Below are 18,405 nucleotides of genomic sequence, written 5' to 3' on the forward strand. Positions count from 1 at the left end.
TAGACAGCTAAGCCTGGCTATCTGCAGCAGTAAGTGTTCAAAAATCACGAGATTAGCTGTTTTTTGAAAATAATCCAATATGTAAATTAGCCACCAGAGGGAAATGGAGACAGACGGTTGTCAATGGCTAATTTAAAATCTGTTTAAGGCCAAATGGTACCGCAAAGGGGCTGTGACTTCAGCATTGCTCTTTCAAGACCTTGGCTTTATTTGAATCGCTTTTCTATAAATGTTTGGTCGAGCCTGAACGAAGTTACTGCTTCTCCCCCAAACCAGTTTTTATTTCTCATTACCGACTAAAAACAGTTAAAACCCGCTAACTGGATCTCTCGGGAGAGCTGGAGCCAGCGCTCCGGCTTCTCCCGGCTCCGGACGCGGGAGGCGGGGAGCGCGCGGACACGGGTGTCCCCTGCGGCAAGGTCAAGCCCGGGAGCGGAGCGCTCAGCCCGCGGCTGCCCCCGGCCATCGGTGGGGGCTCGGTGGCTTTTCGGGGCACCCTCCGCACCCCGCTGGGTGATTTATCTTCACGCCGCCTGGACCAGCGCCGCGCCCCGCGGCCCCGCCGCCCGCCACTGCCGTGTTCCATGGGTAGGGGCGCGGAAGGGTGCGGACCCCGCCCGCTGCCGGGGCTCCCCTCGCCGCCCCGCTCCGGCCCGACGGGCAGAACCCGGGCCCGGCCCCCGGGCTGGGCGAGCCGCCGCCCCGCCGAGGAGCGGCCGGGCCCCGCGGCGGCGCGGCGGAGCGGAGCGGAGCGGGACGCGCGGCGGCGGCGCGGACGAGCCCAGCCGGGGCCGCCGGTATTTAGGGCGGGCGCTGCCAGAGCCGGGCGAGAGCGGGACGGCGGGGACGGCGGGTGAGTGCTGGCGGCGGGGCCGTGCCGGGGCCGTGCCTCCGCGCCGACGGGGCGGGCTGCAGCCGCCGCCGCCGCCGCTTGACCCGACCGGGCGGGGGTCGCCCGCGGTGCCCCCTGGAAGTCAGTTCCCAGGGCGAGACCCGCCGCGCCGCCGGGGCTGAGGAGCCTCGCCGCGGCCGGACGGAGACCCGGCGGCCCCGCCGAGGGGCTCCCCGGTACCCGCCGCTCCGGGGAGCGGGGGGGAAAGGCCGGGGCCTGCGGCGGCATCGCCCCGGCCGGGGGCGGCGGTGGATGGGGCGAGCGAAGGTGCCGAGCCCCGGCGGAGCGGGGACGGCGGCGGCGGCGGGCGCGGGCGTTATCGGGCGGGTTCGTGTCGAAGGGGGGCTTTGCTCCCGCAGGCGATTTGGAGTTTTAAATGGATATTGCGGGTATCTTCCCCCAGGTATAGGGTGATACCGGGTAAGTGAATCGACCACTTTAAAAGTATGATTTTATGTGGGGGGAAGCTTTGGGTGAGCGCGGCCTGGATATCTGCCCTGTTATGGTTGTCCCAGCATTATCCCGCCCCATCCTGGTGTGAACACCACAAGTGACCCGGCTGCCTGGTTTCTTCCGCATTCGGGTATGATGGTGACCAAGCGTCACCTCCATTTAGGTGCTAGCTCAAAGCTGGGCGTCTCCACTGTAATGTCGTACGCCTGCAGTCCTCACCTTTGTGTGCGTACGTACATGCTGGGATGCAAGCCAGGATTTCCAGGACAAAGCCCACCATTTTCTCACCTGGAGCCCATGCACTGCCACCATGTCACATGTTGCAGCCAACGATGAATGTGAACCAGTTTTGGTACTACAGCAAAGAGCAGGAGCCGGCCAAGGACAAGGGCTGCCAGCGCTGCCCTGTGATCATGAGATGGTCCTGATTTTTGCAGGATACTGTGGGCAGCAGCGCATGGGACTTGAACAAGGACTTCACGGAGAATAAAGTTTCCCCAGAAAGGCAGTCCCTTTCCCAGTTGTGAGCCTGACGCAAACCCCAAGGAAGAAACTTTCTTCACAAAACTACGTGGACAGCAGGCTTTGGAGCGATGAGAATTACTTTGCCAGTAATTGTAACTTCCTCATCGCAGGAACTGTTGTCAGTGGAGTATTAAACGGATTATTTCAGGAAGCAATGTCTGGGATCCGTGAGTTCCTCAACACAGAATGGCTTTTGTTTTTCATGTTCTCCCCAAAGTTAAGGTGGCATCATAAAAAAGGATTTAGGCCGTACGTCGTGCATGCTTCTCAAATATTAAAATGAACAAATATCGGACAAATTGTCAATGTGTTGGTTTTCATGTTGCCTGTAACGTTTTCTGGTTTTCCCATTTACTCCCATGTCCTGATGGTCTCAGAGTAGTATCTTCACCAGAGATGACTTACCCACTTTTCCCAAAATCACAGTTTGTTTTGTCTTCTTTGCAGCTGATGGTCACTCCCTGTATCACACTTGTGATGGGCTGGGAGGAGATAGAAATTGAGCACGTGTAACGCAGGCATGTGTGAGTAAATGGCAGAGAATAAGGAAATAAAATAAAAAATCAAACCATCTCTGTGGTGCGAACAATGCTGATTTGCAGCTTTCCTAGAAATCTGGGAAGAATGTTTCTTAAATTGAGAGATGTCAAAATGCAGGAAGCTGCGAGGGACCTGGCTACTCTCGGTGTCTAACACAGAATGAGCATGATGTCAGTGCATTGTCCTCACCTAAATGCAGAACAAAAAGCAATGGCAAAGGTAACAGTCTTCTTGCACGCAAGGCAATGCAGTTGTCTTGGAGCTGCTTGCCTGACTAGAGTTGTCCTACTACATACAGCTCCAAGGGGAACCATCCGGATACAAAAAGTTAGCATAAAAAGTTGACCGGTCTGTCTTTTGCCTTTTGAGTAAAGATTCCTTTCTGCCCCCTTGGCCACGCGCTCGGAGGTGCACGTGAAGAGAGACGCCCTTCGGAGTGCGCACCAGTTACAATCTGCTCTCCATCGTCCCCAGAGCTGCAGCGCAGGACCCAGCTGAGATGTTCCTTCTGGCTGTCCCACCAGCTCCCAGCCTGCCCGTTACCGACCCTCTGTGAGCACAGAGGCATTGTGCAGAGGAGAATTTAGAAATTTTACCATCTCTGAGCTCGTTGAAATTGGGGTGGCGAGGGGAGTTTATTTTAAACCAGGGGAAAAATAAGCATCGTCATTGCCATAAACCCTGTAGACTGTTCGGCATATTTGCCCAGGTTTCTGTAGCTGGAGAGCTCTTAACAGGTCATCTGTGGGAATGCTACTTCATAGTGCCTTACAAATGTTCAGGAATAAAAGGAACAAGCGTTGTGTGTCAGGCGACCTTGTGTCTGTATCTTAGAAGGTGAGTAAGAAGGCAGAGGAGTGCAACACAGTTCAGAGTGCAGTGAGAGAGGAAGGTGGAAAATTAGTAGGGAGCAATACTCAGAAAGCCAGGGACATGGGAGAAACACCACAGGGGTTCACGCAACGGGCTGTCAAAGACAACTCTTTGGTGTAGTGCTCTGCCTGGCACAGTCATGGGGAGTTCCTTAGAATCCTAGAATCATAGAATCGCTGAGGTTGGAAGGGACCTTTAAGATCATCAGGTCCAACCTTTAACCTACCCTGACAAAAACCACTTCTAAACCATGTCCCTAAGTGCCCCATCTACCCTTTTTTTAAACACCTCCAAGGATGGTGAATCCACCACCTCCCTGGGCAGCCTATTCCAATGTTTAATAACCCTTTCAGTGAAAAAATGTTTCCTAATATCCAATCTAAACCTCCCCGACATAACTGGAACCTGTTTCCCCTTGTCCTATCACTTGTCACCAGGGAGAAGAGGTCAGCCCCCATCTCTCTCCACCCTCCTTTCAGGTAGTTGTAGAGGGTGATAAGGTCTCCCCTCAGCCTCCTCTTCTCCAGGCTAAACAACCCCAGCTCCCTCAGTCGTTCTTCATAAGGTTTGTCCTCCAGACCCCTCACCAGCTTTGTAGCCCTTCTCTGGACACGCTCCAACACCTCAATGTCCCTCTTGTAGCGAGGGGCCCAAAACTGAAGGCAGTACTCGAGGTGGGGCCTCACCAGTGCCGAGTACAGGGGGATGATCACTTCCCTAGTCCAGCTCACCACACTGTTCCTGACACAGGCCAGGATGCTGTTGGTCTTCTTGGCCACCTGGGCACGCTGCTGGCTCATATTCAGCCGACTGCCCACCTTCCTCCTGTTCGTGCTCTGAAAGGGTGGCGGCTGGGAGCTCTGGTGTACCAATGCCACCCAGGGACAGCTGTTGTAAGTGGCTGTCATTCCTCACCAGTCTGCGCTTGAAGGCAATAAAAATTACCTGAATTCCTCTGCCCACGCGGAGCAGCACAGCACCCAGTGCTGAGTCCTGAGCCAGTTCTGGATCTGAACTGTGATGTTCTGTAAAGCTTGCCCTGTCTTGGGTTTTTGTTCATTTTGAATTGGCTAAGTTTACACTGTATTGCAGTTGAAGAAAATTCTTATGTTTTGCACCATTTTACACAGGGTAGACTTACCTGATCGATTTTGCTTCCCCAGTGCTGAATTGGTTATTGGAAATCGCATTCCAGAAAGGTTGTTTGACCTGCTCTTAAAGACCTTCTGTGACAGAAATGTCACAGTGTCCCCAAGCAATACTTGAAGAGTTTCACTGCCCTTACCACCCGCAAGGTTTTCCTAATGGCTCAGTCTTCCTTGCTGCAGTTAACTCCCTCTCCTTTCAGCGATATTAGTCCCAGCCACGGGGAACAGACTATTCCTTCCTGTTCTGCATCAGGCTTTCATGCATACAGAGACTGTTGAACGTCTCCTTCAGCTGTGTCCTTTCTGGCCCAGACATTGCTGTTCATTCACTTTATTCTCATACCTTTGCTTTTCTGATGATTCTCACTGCTTTCCTCTTATCTATGTCCCTATCTTCTTGAGAACGGTGCCCAAAGCTGAACACAGGGCTCCCGTCTGGCCGTGTCCAAGGTGAACACAACAACATCTAGTCGAGGTCTTACTCCTAGTCACACACCTGCCAAGGTCTTGGCCATTTTGCCAAGGCACAATACCAGCAATGCTGCTGGCAGCGCGCGTCGGTGCTGCACTGTGCAGAGCTTTTACTTAGCTGGTCACTCACCGTCACACAGTAGGGCAGCTGCTTGTTTCTACCTGAACTAAATGCCTTGCACTTGTTCTTAAACTCGAGTTTAACCTTCTTCGCCCTCTTACCTAGTATGCTGGAACCCCTCCGGCGTCATTGCACTGGATGAAGCATGCCATCCCCTTCACCACCCAAACCACGGCTGAAAGCGCCAGCTGCTGGCCCTCCTTGTTCCCGTCGCGGTAGAATTGCTGCGCGTTTCGTTCTGCAAGCGTGTAGGTTAAACCCCTGTGCGCTCTCTGACACATCTGGCTGCCAGCTCAAGGCGAGATCATTCCAGCAAAAGTTGTTACCAGTTTCTGCCTGAGTTGCCTCCAGGACGGAGGGTAAGGGGAAGCGGGATGGACGAGTGCTTCTTCCAAGAAGTGTAAGACAGTGTTGGCAGTATGGGGGATGCTCTGAGTAAATGTCTGAGTAAAAAGGCAGGTCAATTCTACCATCATTGCTTGCATTTTTAAGGATTGACTGTTTACTTAAGTGCAGGTATTAGCACATCAACCGATGCTTTCCAAATCCCTTAACAGGCAAAGCTGTAGGATGCTTTCTGGAAAAAATGTAATTCTTGTTGACTTCTGGACTGGGGAAAAGGTCAGGCAAGGAAAAAATAGCTAAAGCATAAAAGTGCAACATGGTGCATATGGATGGCCCTGAGAAATCCTAGTGCACCACTGTGCTCGGAAATGAAGTCTTATGGGAATGGCTGCGCACACTGCAGCCAAGTTAAATAAAGCATCAATAGGTGATGTGCAGAGCTGAACTGAGCAAGGATACTTGGGATGAGATCTGCAAGAACGTTTCCTTCTTTGCGTCTCTTTCAAGCACTTATCGTTGTAATCCCAGCCGATTTTAAAAGCGCCAAGGCTTAAGCGCCGAGGACTTCCTTGAATGCACTGGGCTTTTCCAGAGCACTCTGTATGAGCCCAATTCCCATTGCTCAACATTTTGTTGACTTTAAAATAAAGGAATTAGGACATCATTAAACACTCGGAAAAGTCTGAAAGCAGCCCAGAGGCACTCTTTAAGAATGATCGCCCATCCCTTTCTAAACCAGCTTCAGTGCTCTGGGGCAGGTACTCGGGAGACCCTGGCTGATCTCCCAGCCCTGCTCCGGCTCTCCTGCTGTCCGCCACTGCTTACAGGCTCCAGGCAAGGCTGGGAGCTTTAAGCTGGGCTTTGAAGTGCCGGAGTCACTCCAGGCTTCCTTTGCAGGTGTTGGAAAGAAATGGGCACCACCTAGAACAGGCTTCTGGGACAGGAGGGAAAAGTAATCACCTCCACAGAGGGAGCCTGAGATGATCAGCCACTCTTTAAATGTCAGATGTGCCGGGTCAGGCCTTCTGCATCAGTTAGAGCATCCAGATCAGAGTCAGTGTCGCTCTGCTTGTCCCAGGTCCCACCTTGCAGGCACTTGGACACGGTCTGTGTTACAATCTCACACCCTGCTGTATTTCCCTGGCCCTCTCAGTTATACGACATCGAACGATAATGGGCGTGGCCACGTGAGAAAGAAAAAGTTTACAGGAGATTTTGCACTGTGTGTGTTTCTCATCTGTAGGGCTGAGGGAGTCTAGGTAATGTCAGGTCTAAGTGCTCTAGCCCCTGCTCCCTCCAAAGCAATTGCCGGTAACATACTCTGGAGTATGTTTTTGCAGTGTAGTATTTGCCAGCATCACTGACCACTAAATCCCAACCTTTCTCTTCGATAAGTAATATTTATGCTATAAGGTGTAACAGCAGTTTTAACTTGGTATTTAGCAATGGGTTGGATAGCTAATACAGGCTAGCTGCCTATAAAGGCAAGAGAGAAAAAATATCAATACTTTCTTGAAGGCTGAGCAAAAACGTAAGGTGGGGAGAGGGGAGAGAAGGTGTTGAACATTGCCAGGATTTCCTTGCTAATTATCATAGTTGCTTATTTAAAATGGGGAATGTTTTGTATACAATTTATCATATAGACTACTGTTCTCTATATCAAAGAAACGAAATAGAACTGCCTGATTTACTTTGAAATAGTCACAATGATCCTAGCAGTAGAGATCTAGCTGTGCTGCGTGACCCGTGCTGGAGGGAACATGCGCAATGTCACCTGGACGTCTGTGGGAACATGAACTCCTTTGTACCAGCTCCCCTTACAGTCAGTGACGAGAGGTGCTCGGCTGCCTGTCGGGGCTGACCAGCTCTGGCTGAGTTTTAGGTGTCCGCGTGGACTGCGATGAATCCCACCTTAACTTTATTTTGTGATGCATCACTGAAGTAGGGGGCAAGGAGAGGAATGCTGAAAACAGTGCTCATATTACGGATTTTATAACCGGTGGAAAATGTTATATCCATAGCAAACAGAACGGATACATCAGTATAGACCTAATGTAATAAAGCAAAGAAAATACTTTTTCTAATAAATAGCTTAGAAAATGTACAGTTCGTTGTATTATGACCAACACAATACAGTGTTATTGATCAACAGTTAATCTATTACTTCTGGTATTTGAGGTTTGTAATTTCCCCATATTGGTTGGACAACACATTAAGCCCACACTGAATTCGGAAATGCTGATGAAAACAGTGCAAAGAAAGGTCAGCAGGGTGCAAATTAGCCACGACTGGCGTATTAGAGCTCTGTTTCTTGAAATATATTCCCGTATTAAAAAGTTGTTTGGTGCTGATGTGAAGTACACCCGAGATCTCAAAAGCATCTTGAATGATGAGAATAACCGCTCTGCCCCGTAGCACAGCGGCCTTGCTGCTCCCTAAACACACGAGAGCTTCAGGTGCAAACTCATGCTCCTCTTGATTCAGCTCAGAGTCTGAAGAACTTCTAATGATTTATTCTACTAACACAAGGGCCTGCAAAAATCGGGCATCAGGATCCCGTGTGAAATGTCAGTGCCAACGGCTCCCGGGACGCAGGGAGGTGTGGGAAGGGCTGGTGCGCGCCGATGCAGGTGCCTGTGCTGGCAGGTGCCTGCAGGGGTGTGCGCTGCCTGCCTGGCACGTAGGCGGGGGACTCACCCTTCGTGCTGTGCTGCGAGAGGCACCCCCCGAGAGCCTGCCGGGGGGCAGGACCCTGTGCGGTCAGCCCCCAGCACGCAGCCCTGGCCTGAGGCTGGGCAAGAGGAGGCTGAGAGCAGGGCAGTGCCTGTTTCCTCCTGCCAGCAAAAGTTGCCCCGTGCTCTACAAAGCTGAACCTTGCCCAGCCCTCCCTGTCTGGAGCTGGGGCCAGCGACGTAGGAACCGTCACCCTGCCGCGCACGTCGTGGGGGAGAGCACAGGAGCCAAGACGGAGCTTGCCCTAAGTGCTGCATGGTGGTACCGGGGCCTCGAGGGCTGCCGCTACCTGCAGGTGCTTTTGGCTTCTCCCCAAAACTGGGACGGCCTTCCAGCTCCTGATCTTTGCTTGGGCAGAAAACAAACGAGCAACTGCCGTTGTACTCATCCCTCTCTCCCAGGGACGCAGCGGTTTGTCTCAGGGCAACGGGGACACTTGTGTACACTCCCCGTGTTTGGCTCCGAGTTTAGCTTGTGTAGCCAGTGTGGAAATCGTCTCCTCATCGTGTGAGGACACCTGTTCTAGATTACTCTGCTTTCTTTTCAAGGTGCCAAGTGTAAATTCAAAAAGCACATTATCTTGTGCATAACGGACAGCAGCTAACCAAGCTCCCGCTGCAGTTCTGAAACTAATCCCCCCAATGACTTTTCTTCTTTATCTGTGATGGCAATGTGGCAGTCTCTTCAGTACACAGTGCAGCCCAATCCTACTTTATCGTCCAAGGTACATATATATTTTATTTCCTGTCAGGTTTATTCTATGCTATTGATAGCTTTTGCAAAATGTTATGTATTCCAGGCGGCTTAATCCAAAGCTATGAAACTGGTTAGGACTATGGTTACCTTTGCAGCATATCTAGTCTTTATATTGATGCATGCAAACCTACTCACATTGCATTTTACAGATTTTACCTTTTTTTTTACTTTTACACAGATTCTTTTCTGTGGATCTCATTTCTCAGTGCCTAGACTATGGCATTGCCTTGGTTTTCTCCCAGAAGCTGCATCCTGATTTGATTATGATCTATGGAGTGGCAGATTCCTCTAGTTTATTCTAAATCTATTTAGGATAAATATATTTATTTGTCTCCAAGGTTCTCATCTCCAAGTTGGACTCTGCAGATACTCTTACGCTGTGTGCTTGAGTCAATTGTCCCAAATATGCGAGAACTTATTCAAAAATTTCTCCCTCTCTTGATTTCTCCTATGAAATGTAGCTTTCAAAGGTGTGATTCCTGTTAGGAGTCCGATCTGGTGTTTGTCAGCTCACACAGGGAGTAGCTTTATTAGTGGTCAAGGTTTCAGCATGTTGGAATATACCTGTTTTATTTCGGCAAGACAGTGGATTCTACATTAAAATGAAAAACTAGAATTGGTCACAAAAAGACAGCACAGCAAACGGATTTTCAGTAGTTTGCTGAAATTTAGCTCTGGTCTCAGCCACCCCTTTGCAATCCCCCTGGTTGTTACCCAGCTACAAGGGGAGAGAATGAATTCCCCAATTCCTCCAATTTCAGTGTGGACTTAAAAGGAAACGTTTGGCTTATTAAAAGACATTTCATCGTGTTCTCCTTTTTTCCTGTTCTGTTCAGTGAAAGAGCAAATCCATTTCAACGTACTTGCTTTTGTATATACTATTTACCTCCAACACGGGTCTGGGCGCACTGAAGTGTTCTCTTTGCAGCTTGTCCCAAGGCGTCGTCAGCTGCACCGTGAAGCTGCTGTCTGCAAGGATCACCCTCTCCTCCAGAAATGGTAGCTGTGCTCCAGAAAGGACAGAAATGCGTCATGACTTTGTTTGCACTCTGGACTGATCATCTTTGGCGCTCCTCGGCAGTCTCTCCCCGCGCAGAGGCCACACGATGGCACTCTATTCTAACGAGCTGTGGTGCCGTGCAGCCTCCCGCTTGCAAGTTGTCCTGCCTTGTCACGGTTTGTCACTTGGTTTCTCCTTCAGCTTAACCAGGCTAGGGACCCTCCCCTGCTTCCCTGCCCTCGCTGTGTTAGTTTAACGGCAGAGCTGGAACGCAAAGCGTCTTTTTGAAAGAAGTGCCTGGTTTTAAGAAAGGACCCTGAACTATGAAGCAGTCCCAGTGGTTATCACCGATAGCTAAAGCGTGTTCTCTTTTTCTCTTTTCACATTGAATGTGTGTCTCGCTTCACCTTCCAGACCCTCAACTGAGCTTTCTCTTTGTCTGCTAAGTTAAATAGCACTGTCTAAAATTGCCTCTCCATTTAAATACTTTTCCCTCTGATTAAGTTGTCTTTCCTCTTTCCTTCTTTTTTGACGAATGAAAAACAATCTCTCCAGGATATCAGGACATGATGACACATCTCCTCACCCCCATGGACTTTCCCAGGAGCCACTGAATGTGTGGACACAGGAACTGACCAAAAGGTTCCTCCCTTGTGCAAACTTCAGCACTGTTGGAGGTGTAGAGACGAGGGGCATGGTCAGCCCAGATCGCATCTAGGGTGGAGGAGAGAGGCGGTTGCAGAGGGCAGTTCTGTCCTCTGGTGGTCCTGCAGTTAGAAGGTGCCATTCTCTCCCCTCTGGCTCTCCTGACTCTGCTGCTTGCTGTGGTTTATCATCGCTGTCAAATATCTTCACTCCAAGGTCACTCTGCGCCTTGGTTTCTCATCATCCTCACTGCATGGGTCTATGTTTGCCCCATCCTCCCTCAGCTGCCAAACCTGCATGCCACTCTGGATATGGCTGAACCACCGGGACAGCAGTGTGGGTCAGCCAAGGACAGCTTTGGCCTCCTTTGCTCCCTGCTGCTCCTGACTGCCCTTGTAGGATGCCTTGCCTGCAAGCATCCAACACAACCCTGCAGTTCGCCCCACGCGATGCATTGTACACGTGCTGTGCTGTGAAAACCTCCCTCTGATAGGCTGTGACATCACCTTCAACTTATTTCAGGCATTTTGAACGGAAAAAATACCCACAGCCGATGGCCAAGGGTACCCTGTGAAGCTCAAGCAGAGACGGGCCAAGGACAGTGCTGATGCAGCCAGCTCACCCGAGAGGATCTCCATCTTGAGAAGTGGGGGTGAAAAATCTCCCATGTCCTGCATGGTGGGGGCCAGAGCGATGACGTGGGCCGATGCCCACAGCACCGCAAACGCAACTTTAGGCACCACAGCTAACAGCCTGCAATTACCCAGACTGTAAATTGCACATACTGAAGACAATAACACTATCTAGAGGTGATAACATCATCAGGTTCTACTCGGTGCTCCTCACGCTCCGGAGATCATATAAAATCTGCCTAGGCAAACTTCGCACTGGGACGTGGCTCCCAGCTGAAGGTGCCGGATGGCCTCGTCCTCTGTCCGGGCTCCCAGTGGTTCAGGATGTCTGTGTCCGATGAATGCATTGGTGTTCTGTGTTTCTTAATATGCAGCTACATGTATGACCTTGTACTTGACTTAATTTAATGACTACTTGAAATTTAATCTTATTTTTCTTCAGTGCGTGTACTTTGAACATGACTTTTTTTTTCTTTTTTTTTTTCAACAGGAAAATAATTTACCTTTATTCAGGATTTTTTCTTGACTAAAAGGTAACTTAATTGAAATACTAAATTATTGGGAAGACATTCATTTTAGCTAGAAGGTAACTAAAATTCATTACATCCTAATATACTAATTCTAACTGGAGTCCCGTTCCTAATTTTTTTTTGTTGTATCAGTGGTGTTGATCACCAACTCACACAAATTAAGTAACAGTTTCCGACACAGGCATCACAGGGAAGTACATTCAAGGAAACTTTTAGAAGTAGGTTCAGAGTCCCCGATTCCTAAACACATATGTAAGCGTGTGAGTCTGTGTTCTCAGTAGCTACTGAATTTGATGGTTATTTATAGTATATGAAGTGCGTATCCGCAGCAGCGCACTGCCTGATGGTTTTGTTCACGGAGTCCAGGAGCTTCCAGCCAGCTGAAGCGCATCACAGTTGTGTTTAGAAACTGCACTCTGCTTGTTTGTTGGTTGTTTTTTTTTTTTATTCTGCATACATATTTTACACTTCCGTATGTTATACTGCGTAGCGGCACCTTACTGCTTGTAAGGGAAGGATTGTTTTGACAATTTATTCTGCATAAGTCCATAGCCCTTGGTGGTAATTTAGCACACAGGGAATATATTTTAATGTCAGCCCAGTGAACGTCCACGATAAAGCTCTAAGTAGGGAACAAAAATTCTGTCAGGCCCATGCGCTCTCATAATCTGTTTTAATCTGGAACCAATCAATAATATTGACGAGCTGCCCCGCACGATTATTGGTACACCTCTGATAGATGCTGCCTTGCCAGTCAGGATGGACACGAGCTGCTCAACGTGCTATATGTATTTCTGAGTGAAAGACTCACAATCAAAAGACTTTGTCTGTATGCACAAGTGCAGGATTTTATTAAATTTACGAATATATGCTACTTAAGGTTCTGAGGACCCCAGTAAAAATCCTGTAAGATGTGTCTGTTGCGGGGTTTAGAAACCTGACCTGGAGCTACTTTTGAGAATTACTTTCAGTGATGACAGCCTTATTTGTGGGGCAGCAAACAGCCAACGCACCCTTCCCGAGCACACGGTGAATACCTGACTTGCAGCATTTTTGTAAAAACATTGGTTCTTTTCCTTTGGCGATCACATCACAGTACATCATGTACTTATAAAAATTAATTCAGTAACTCAGTATTTGTTGAGGCATTGCTTAGTTTCAGTAAGACTTTCTCCCAGTGTCAGGCTGTCCTGCTTACTGGTATGTTGAACTTTAATCCTTCATTTGAACTCTAGACTAGTTCATTTGACTGAAAATACCATGTTTCACATCAGATTTTTTTTTCCACAGTGATGGACAGCTGTTGGAAGCAGCAGGACTACTAATGGATTTGTTCACGCACAGGTGAGTGGGTGATGCGCACTTCGTTTTATTTCACATCGCTGGAATTGTTCTAACGCTGAACAATGGCTGATACTTGCAATATATGGGAAAGGCTCGATGGCATTTTTCGCGGTAACTGAAATCAAGATTGGACTTGGCTTTAGTTTTTAAGTATTACAGTCATTGTCTTTAATGTTGCTAATCAGTCTGTGTGGTTGTTTTGGTTTAGATTTTCACCAGCGTGGGATGTGCGATGAGCCCAACATTCAGGTAAAGAGATTTCTCAGACTCTTGACAGTGACAGCTCTGAAGGGAGCTATTACTGACTCAGAGAGTTAAAGGGATGGTAAAAGTATGGGGGAAAAAACAAACCAGAGAAGAGAAAGGAACTATATCACAGAGAAACAAGGTTAACCTGAACTCCCTGTTCACTAAAAAGAATTTGGAGGATGTTTACGAGTGGAACCTTTATTTCTGGCCGAAGCGAACAAGAGCAAATCTTCACAATCAGACAGTGCTCAGCTAAAGACCTTGGTGCCCCTCAAGATCCAAACTGGAATGATGCCAGCGGGGGTGTTCACCCTTTGCACCTGCCAACGGCAAGATAGCTGCTGTGATACCAGCTCCCAAAGAGATGCAGGCAACTGCTTATCCACAAGCCTGATGTGTGCACCTGGACAGTTTGCAGAAATTATAATAAACAATAGCATTACTGTACACATAGTAAATATGGTGCTTTGGAGAATGGTCAAACTGGCTTTTGTAAAGGTAAGCTATGCCTTACAAATCTGTTGAAGTAATTGCAAAAGCAGATGAGTATATGGATTGGGTGAAGTCCAACTGATATAATTACTTGGACTCTCAAGAGACTTTTGACAAGGCCCGTTGCCAGGGACTCTTAAAGATAAATAAAGAAGGCTCAGACTACCCAACATATTAAGTGGTCTGGAAAGTACACGAATAGCAGGGTGATGACATCTGGTGATGAAAAAAAGCTCTTTAGGGTAATAAGGACTGACTGTTCAGAGTTGCAAAGAACCTTAGCTAAAAAAGTAGGAGAAGGAATACAATACAGATAGGTGTAAAAAGTGAGCAAACAGGAACAAATGCTGATGTTACCATTCATGGCTTTGGAATTCTATTAATTGGGACCGTTCTGTGGAAATGTCAGATCAGTGCTACGCGATGATTAAAAAAGCAAAGTAAGTCTCAGGAATCACTAGGAAAGAAACTGAGAAGAGAGCAGAAAATACCATTACGCTGCAGTATAAATCTGTGGTGTATTCACATCTTTAACACTGTTTGTGGTTCCGGTCCCTCTGTCTCAAAAAGAATGTATTGGAGTCGGGAAAGGATCAGAAAAAGGCAACTGGCTTGAGCTGAATGTATGGGCCATTGTTGGTGACAAGTGACTGGATTTGATGGACTTTGGTCACTATGGCCGTTCTTATATTAAGAAATTCTTATAAGTTGAACCTTTGCTCTGTGTCACCAAAATGGTCATTAGGAAGAGGGATCAGCCTTCCTTTCAATAAAAAAATCAAGAAAGTAATAGTCTAGCGTGAAATATGCGACTCTTCTAAGGTCCCCTTATTGGAAAAATACACCTCAAAAGAAAAAGCATCTCTAAAAATAAGTTTGACTCACAGAAGGTGGATGTTTGTAAAAAAATCGAACACGCAAAACCAAAAAGTGTTGTTTCTTACGTTATGATTCCGGAGATCCTCAAGAGAGGCTGTTTGACACCACAGTTAGTGTTTCACATAGAATGTATGATGCTCTTCCTCCACAGATTCCTAATCGAGTGACTCTCAGTTCTGTGTCAGATGCCACGAAACTGCACCAGTTATGACTGTTAGAGGCTTTTCTCCTTGATGGTTGAGAAAAGGCCAGCCTGGTGATTATCTTCTTAGAGAAGTCCGGCATCTCTCTCGTTAGCCCTCACAGCATGCTTCAAAGCCGTTCATGACCCATATTCAGGGTCTCTTTCACATAAGCTTGGGCTGGCATGATGTGTCATTCTGGTACTCGTGGCTGGATCTGAGCGAAAGGTCTCAAGGGAATGTGTTTTAGGACGTTTTCTTCAGGTTTGTAAAGATTTCAGGTTACACTAAGTGAATCTAACAAAAAGCATGGAAAGTCTGTAGGTTGTATACTGTGAGACCTCAACTTCCAGAACTCTTGTATCATCGTTCTGGACTAAAACATTTGCTTTCTTTTTCCAGATCCCCTTAGCAAGTCTAGTGTTCCTCTTTTGAGGGAGTCATCACTCCACAAATCATTACAGTCATTCGCCATGTGCATGATAAGGAACATCTCAGTACTTGGAACATGCTGTGAGCTTCAGCACCAACGTATTGAATTCCGGTACCCAACACCTGAGTTCAGCATTTGAAGACTGAATGTTGAACAGAAAACCTGAATGGTCTGGAGGAATAAATGAAAACGGACATCTGCACTTTTTGAAAAGAGGTCTTGATTTACAAATCTGGCAGAAATTAAGTTTACAGAAGGAATCCAGGCAGTATTGTTTTATATCTTGGGTACTGTCCTAACAAAGCGTCCCTTATAAATATCAAAACCACGACATTCAGCTGTTAGAGAGGAAGGGAAAATACTCTTGAGGATAGCTTTGTCCCAAGCCCAGGGGCATCCATTACATGCCCAGATGTTTCTTTTTCGGACTTTCACTCTTCAGTATTGATTTATGCACTTCACAGAAGATTTGTTCAGAAAGGAGGTGTGAATAAAAGATAATAAAGAATGATTTAGTCATCTGCAAGGCGAAAATGAAACCCACCTAAATTCCCATCACATATAGTACCACTTGTATTGTTATACACCAGAATTGTGTCTGGATGATTATGTTAACATTTTGCTGTAACAATGATGTCATTGATGTGATGTGATGGAAAATCTAGCTTAGGAGCATACTGTGTAAGCTGAAGTTTTCAACAAGCAAATATTTCTTCAGTGTTGGACTCTAGTATGAAAAGTTCTATTTCAGCAAAAAAGTAAGCGTCTTTCTTCATCGTCCCAGAAAGATTACACTGGAAAGTGAAAAGTGAAATCAGAGCAGAGGATGACTCAGTATAACCATTCAGCAGAGCTCTCTCTCCAGAGCCCAGCAAATAAGTCATTAAATTTCACTGAAACACCGCTGGCTTTGGATGAAAGGACCCTGTTAGGGATGAAGATTTCACTGTCGGTCCTTCTGTCTGTTATAACTTTGGCAACGATCCTTGCAAATGTTTTTGTTGTTATTACAATTTTTCTGACCAGAAAGCTCCACACACCTGCAAATTACCTCATTGGCTCCTTGGCAGTGACTGATCTTTTAGTGTCTGTCCTAGTAATGCCCATCAGTATTGCTTACACTGTCACCCACACGTGGGCCTTCGGCCAAGTGTTGTGTGATATCTGGTTATCATCAGACATCACGTGCTGCACAGCCTCCATCCTACACCTCTGCGTTATTGCACTGGACAGATACTGGGCTATCACAGATGCTTTGGAATATGCCAAACGCCGGACCGCTGGCCGAGCAGCGCTCATGATTGCCGTGGTCTGGATGATATCTATTAGTATTTCTGTGCCACCATTTTTCTGGAGGCAAGTGAAAGCTCATGAAGAAATTGCAAAGTGTACTGTGAACACAGACCAAATTTCCTACACAATTTATTCCACTTGTGGAGCTTTCTACATCCCAACTGTGCTCCTCCTGATCTTGTACGGTAGAATTTATGTAGCAGCTCGATCCAGGATTCTGAAGCCACCCTCATTATATGGGAAACGCTTTACTACTGCACACCTGATTACCGGCTCTGCTGGGTCTTCCCTCTGCTCCATTAATGCAAGCCTTCATGAAGGGCATTCCCATTCAGGTGGATCTCCAATATTTATCAATCATGTTAAAATAAAACTGGCAGATAGTGTCCTAGAAAGGAAAAGAATTTCTGCTGCAAGAGAAAGGAAAGCCACCAAAACTTTAGGCATTATTCTGGGAGCTTTCATTTTCTGCTGGCTGCCTTTTTTTGTCATGTCCCTTGTCCTGCCAATCTGCCAAGATGCTTGTTGGTTTCATCCCATCCTACTGGACTTTTTTACGTGGTTAGGTTACTTAAACTCATTGATCAATCCAGTCATTTATACAGCTTTTAATGAAGAATTTAAGCAGGCTTTCCAAAAACTAATACATTTCAAAAAGCGTTCGTCTTGATCCTCTCCTGTTGTGTTACCGACCCTTGTGCAATCTGGCAGCCTACCTGGAAACTTTCTGTGCTTTTATTCCTGAGGTACGGAGTAGTAATTGCCATCTCTGCTGCTACCCTGTGCTGTGCATGTAACTGGGAACTTCTTGCCAATTTGGTACTTTCTGTCTGGAATTCTGTATCCCATAGCAGAACTTGTCTGTGGTCTCTGCAGTGATCGTTTGTGTATGTAAGACCAACACATGAAGCAAGCTTTGTAACGAGTGGAGGAGCGTGAAGCAGAGAGCCGAGTTTGTACAATGAGATGACACGTTATCCAATTCTGCCATGCCTTTGTAACCTGATGGGAGGAAAATGGGTGCATATTTGCAGGACATCGGTATTTCTGCTGTATGTTATTAACAATTTATGTAGGCTGAGAAAGTTTCTGGAGAACAGGATCTGATGTCTACATTTTCTATGGCACGTATGTTATCTATTTGAAACTGATAAACCCTGTAACTTTTTCAGAAGTTGTGTGACACAGCTTGACTATAAGCAGCAGGGCATAGAAGCCATAGCATGTATGTAAGTTCTGTTCATGAACGCTGCATTTGAAGCTCTGCTTTTGGTGAACTGTAGAAAGAAGACAATTTATTTGAAACAATTTTTACATATTTTATCATGAATAGAATAGCCAGTGCAGAAATACTACAAAATAAATAGCATGAAAATTATTGAAAAATATCTCGATCTTATGTTTCTGTTATTTAATTTTTTAATACATAATGCATAACTTGGAGCTGTAGGCTCCCTTCTGGGCTGCCATCCCTGTATCCAGGCCAGTCCCATCTTCTGCCCTCGTGGGACAGCTGGTATGGGACCGCCAGTGCAGCGTTGGTCTGGTGGTAGCTGAGGTACGGTATCACAAAAGGTTGATATAACCACCTCTGCTAGAATAATGGGATATACAGTCTCATACTGGGCCTGCAGCAGGGCACCTATGTGACTACATGAAATCTGGAGAGATACAACTCCTGGATCCTTCAGGGCCTCGTCACTCTAAAGAACCATTTGTGGAGCCTGGGGGAAGGTCTCCTAGCCTAACATAGGACATGGCATATTCCAGAACATTGGCATCTTCTAAAGCAGGCAGACAAGCAGCCAGTTCCTCCTCAGAAGACACAGTCTGTGTTATTTTGCAACAACCTTTTCCATCATGGGTCTG

The 18,405-nt window shown here is 47.2% G+C and overlaps 1 protein-coding gene across 4 annotated transcripts; it reads left to right on the plus strand.

Annotated features, from left to right (window-relative positions):
- Nucleotides 1-291: 291 nt before the first annotated feature.
- Nucleotides 292-17,895, plus strand: HTR1D (5-hydroxytryptamine receptor 1D). Of its 4 annotated transcripts, XM_063356122.1 has the most exons (6): nt 292-853; nt 10,413-10,637; nt 11,625-11,667; nt 12,955-13,008; nt 13,217-13,257; nt 15,213-17,895. In XM_063356122.1, exon 6 carries the CDS (start codon nt 16,070-16,072, stop codon nt 17,204-17,206), a length of 1,137 nt encoding a protein of 378 aa, XP_063212192.1. In that variant the 5' UTR covers nt 292-853; nt 10,413-10,637; nt 11,625-11,667; nt 12,955-13,008; nt 13,217-13,257; nt 15,213-16,069; the 3' UTR covers nt 17,207-17,895. The 4 variants fall into 4 exon arrangements, with proteins under 4 accessions (XP_063212192.1, XP_063212194.1, XP_063212193.1 ...); XM_063356124.1 differs by lacking the exon at nt 10,413-10,637 and having other exon boundaries at nt 11,625-11,720; XM_063356123.1 differs by lacking the exon at nt 10,413-10,637.
- The last annotated feature ends 510 nt before the right edge of the window (nt 17,896-18,405 follow it).

Source organism: Chroicocephalus ridibundus, chromosome 19, assembly GCF_963924245.1.
Source record: "Chroicocephalus ridibundus chromosome 19, bChrRid1.1, whole genome shotgun sequence".
Taxonomy (NCBI): Eukaryota; Metazoa; Chordata; class Aves; order Charadriiformes; family Laridae; genus Chroicocephalus; species Chroicocephalus ridibundus.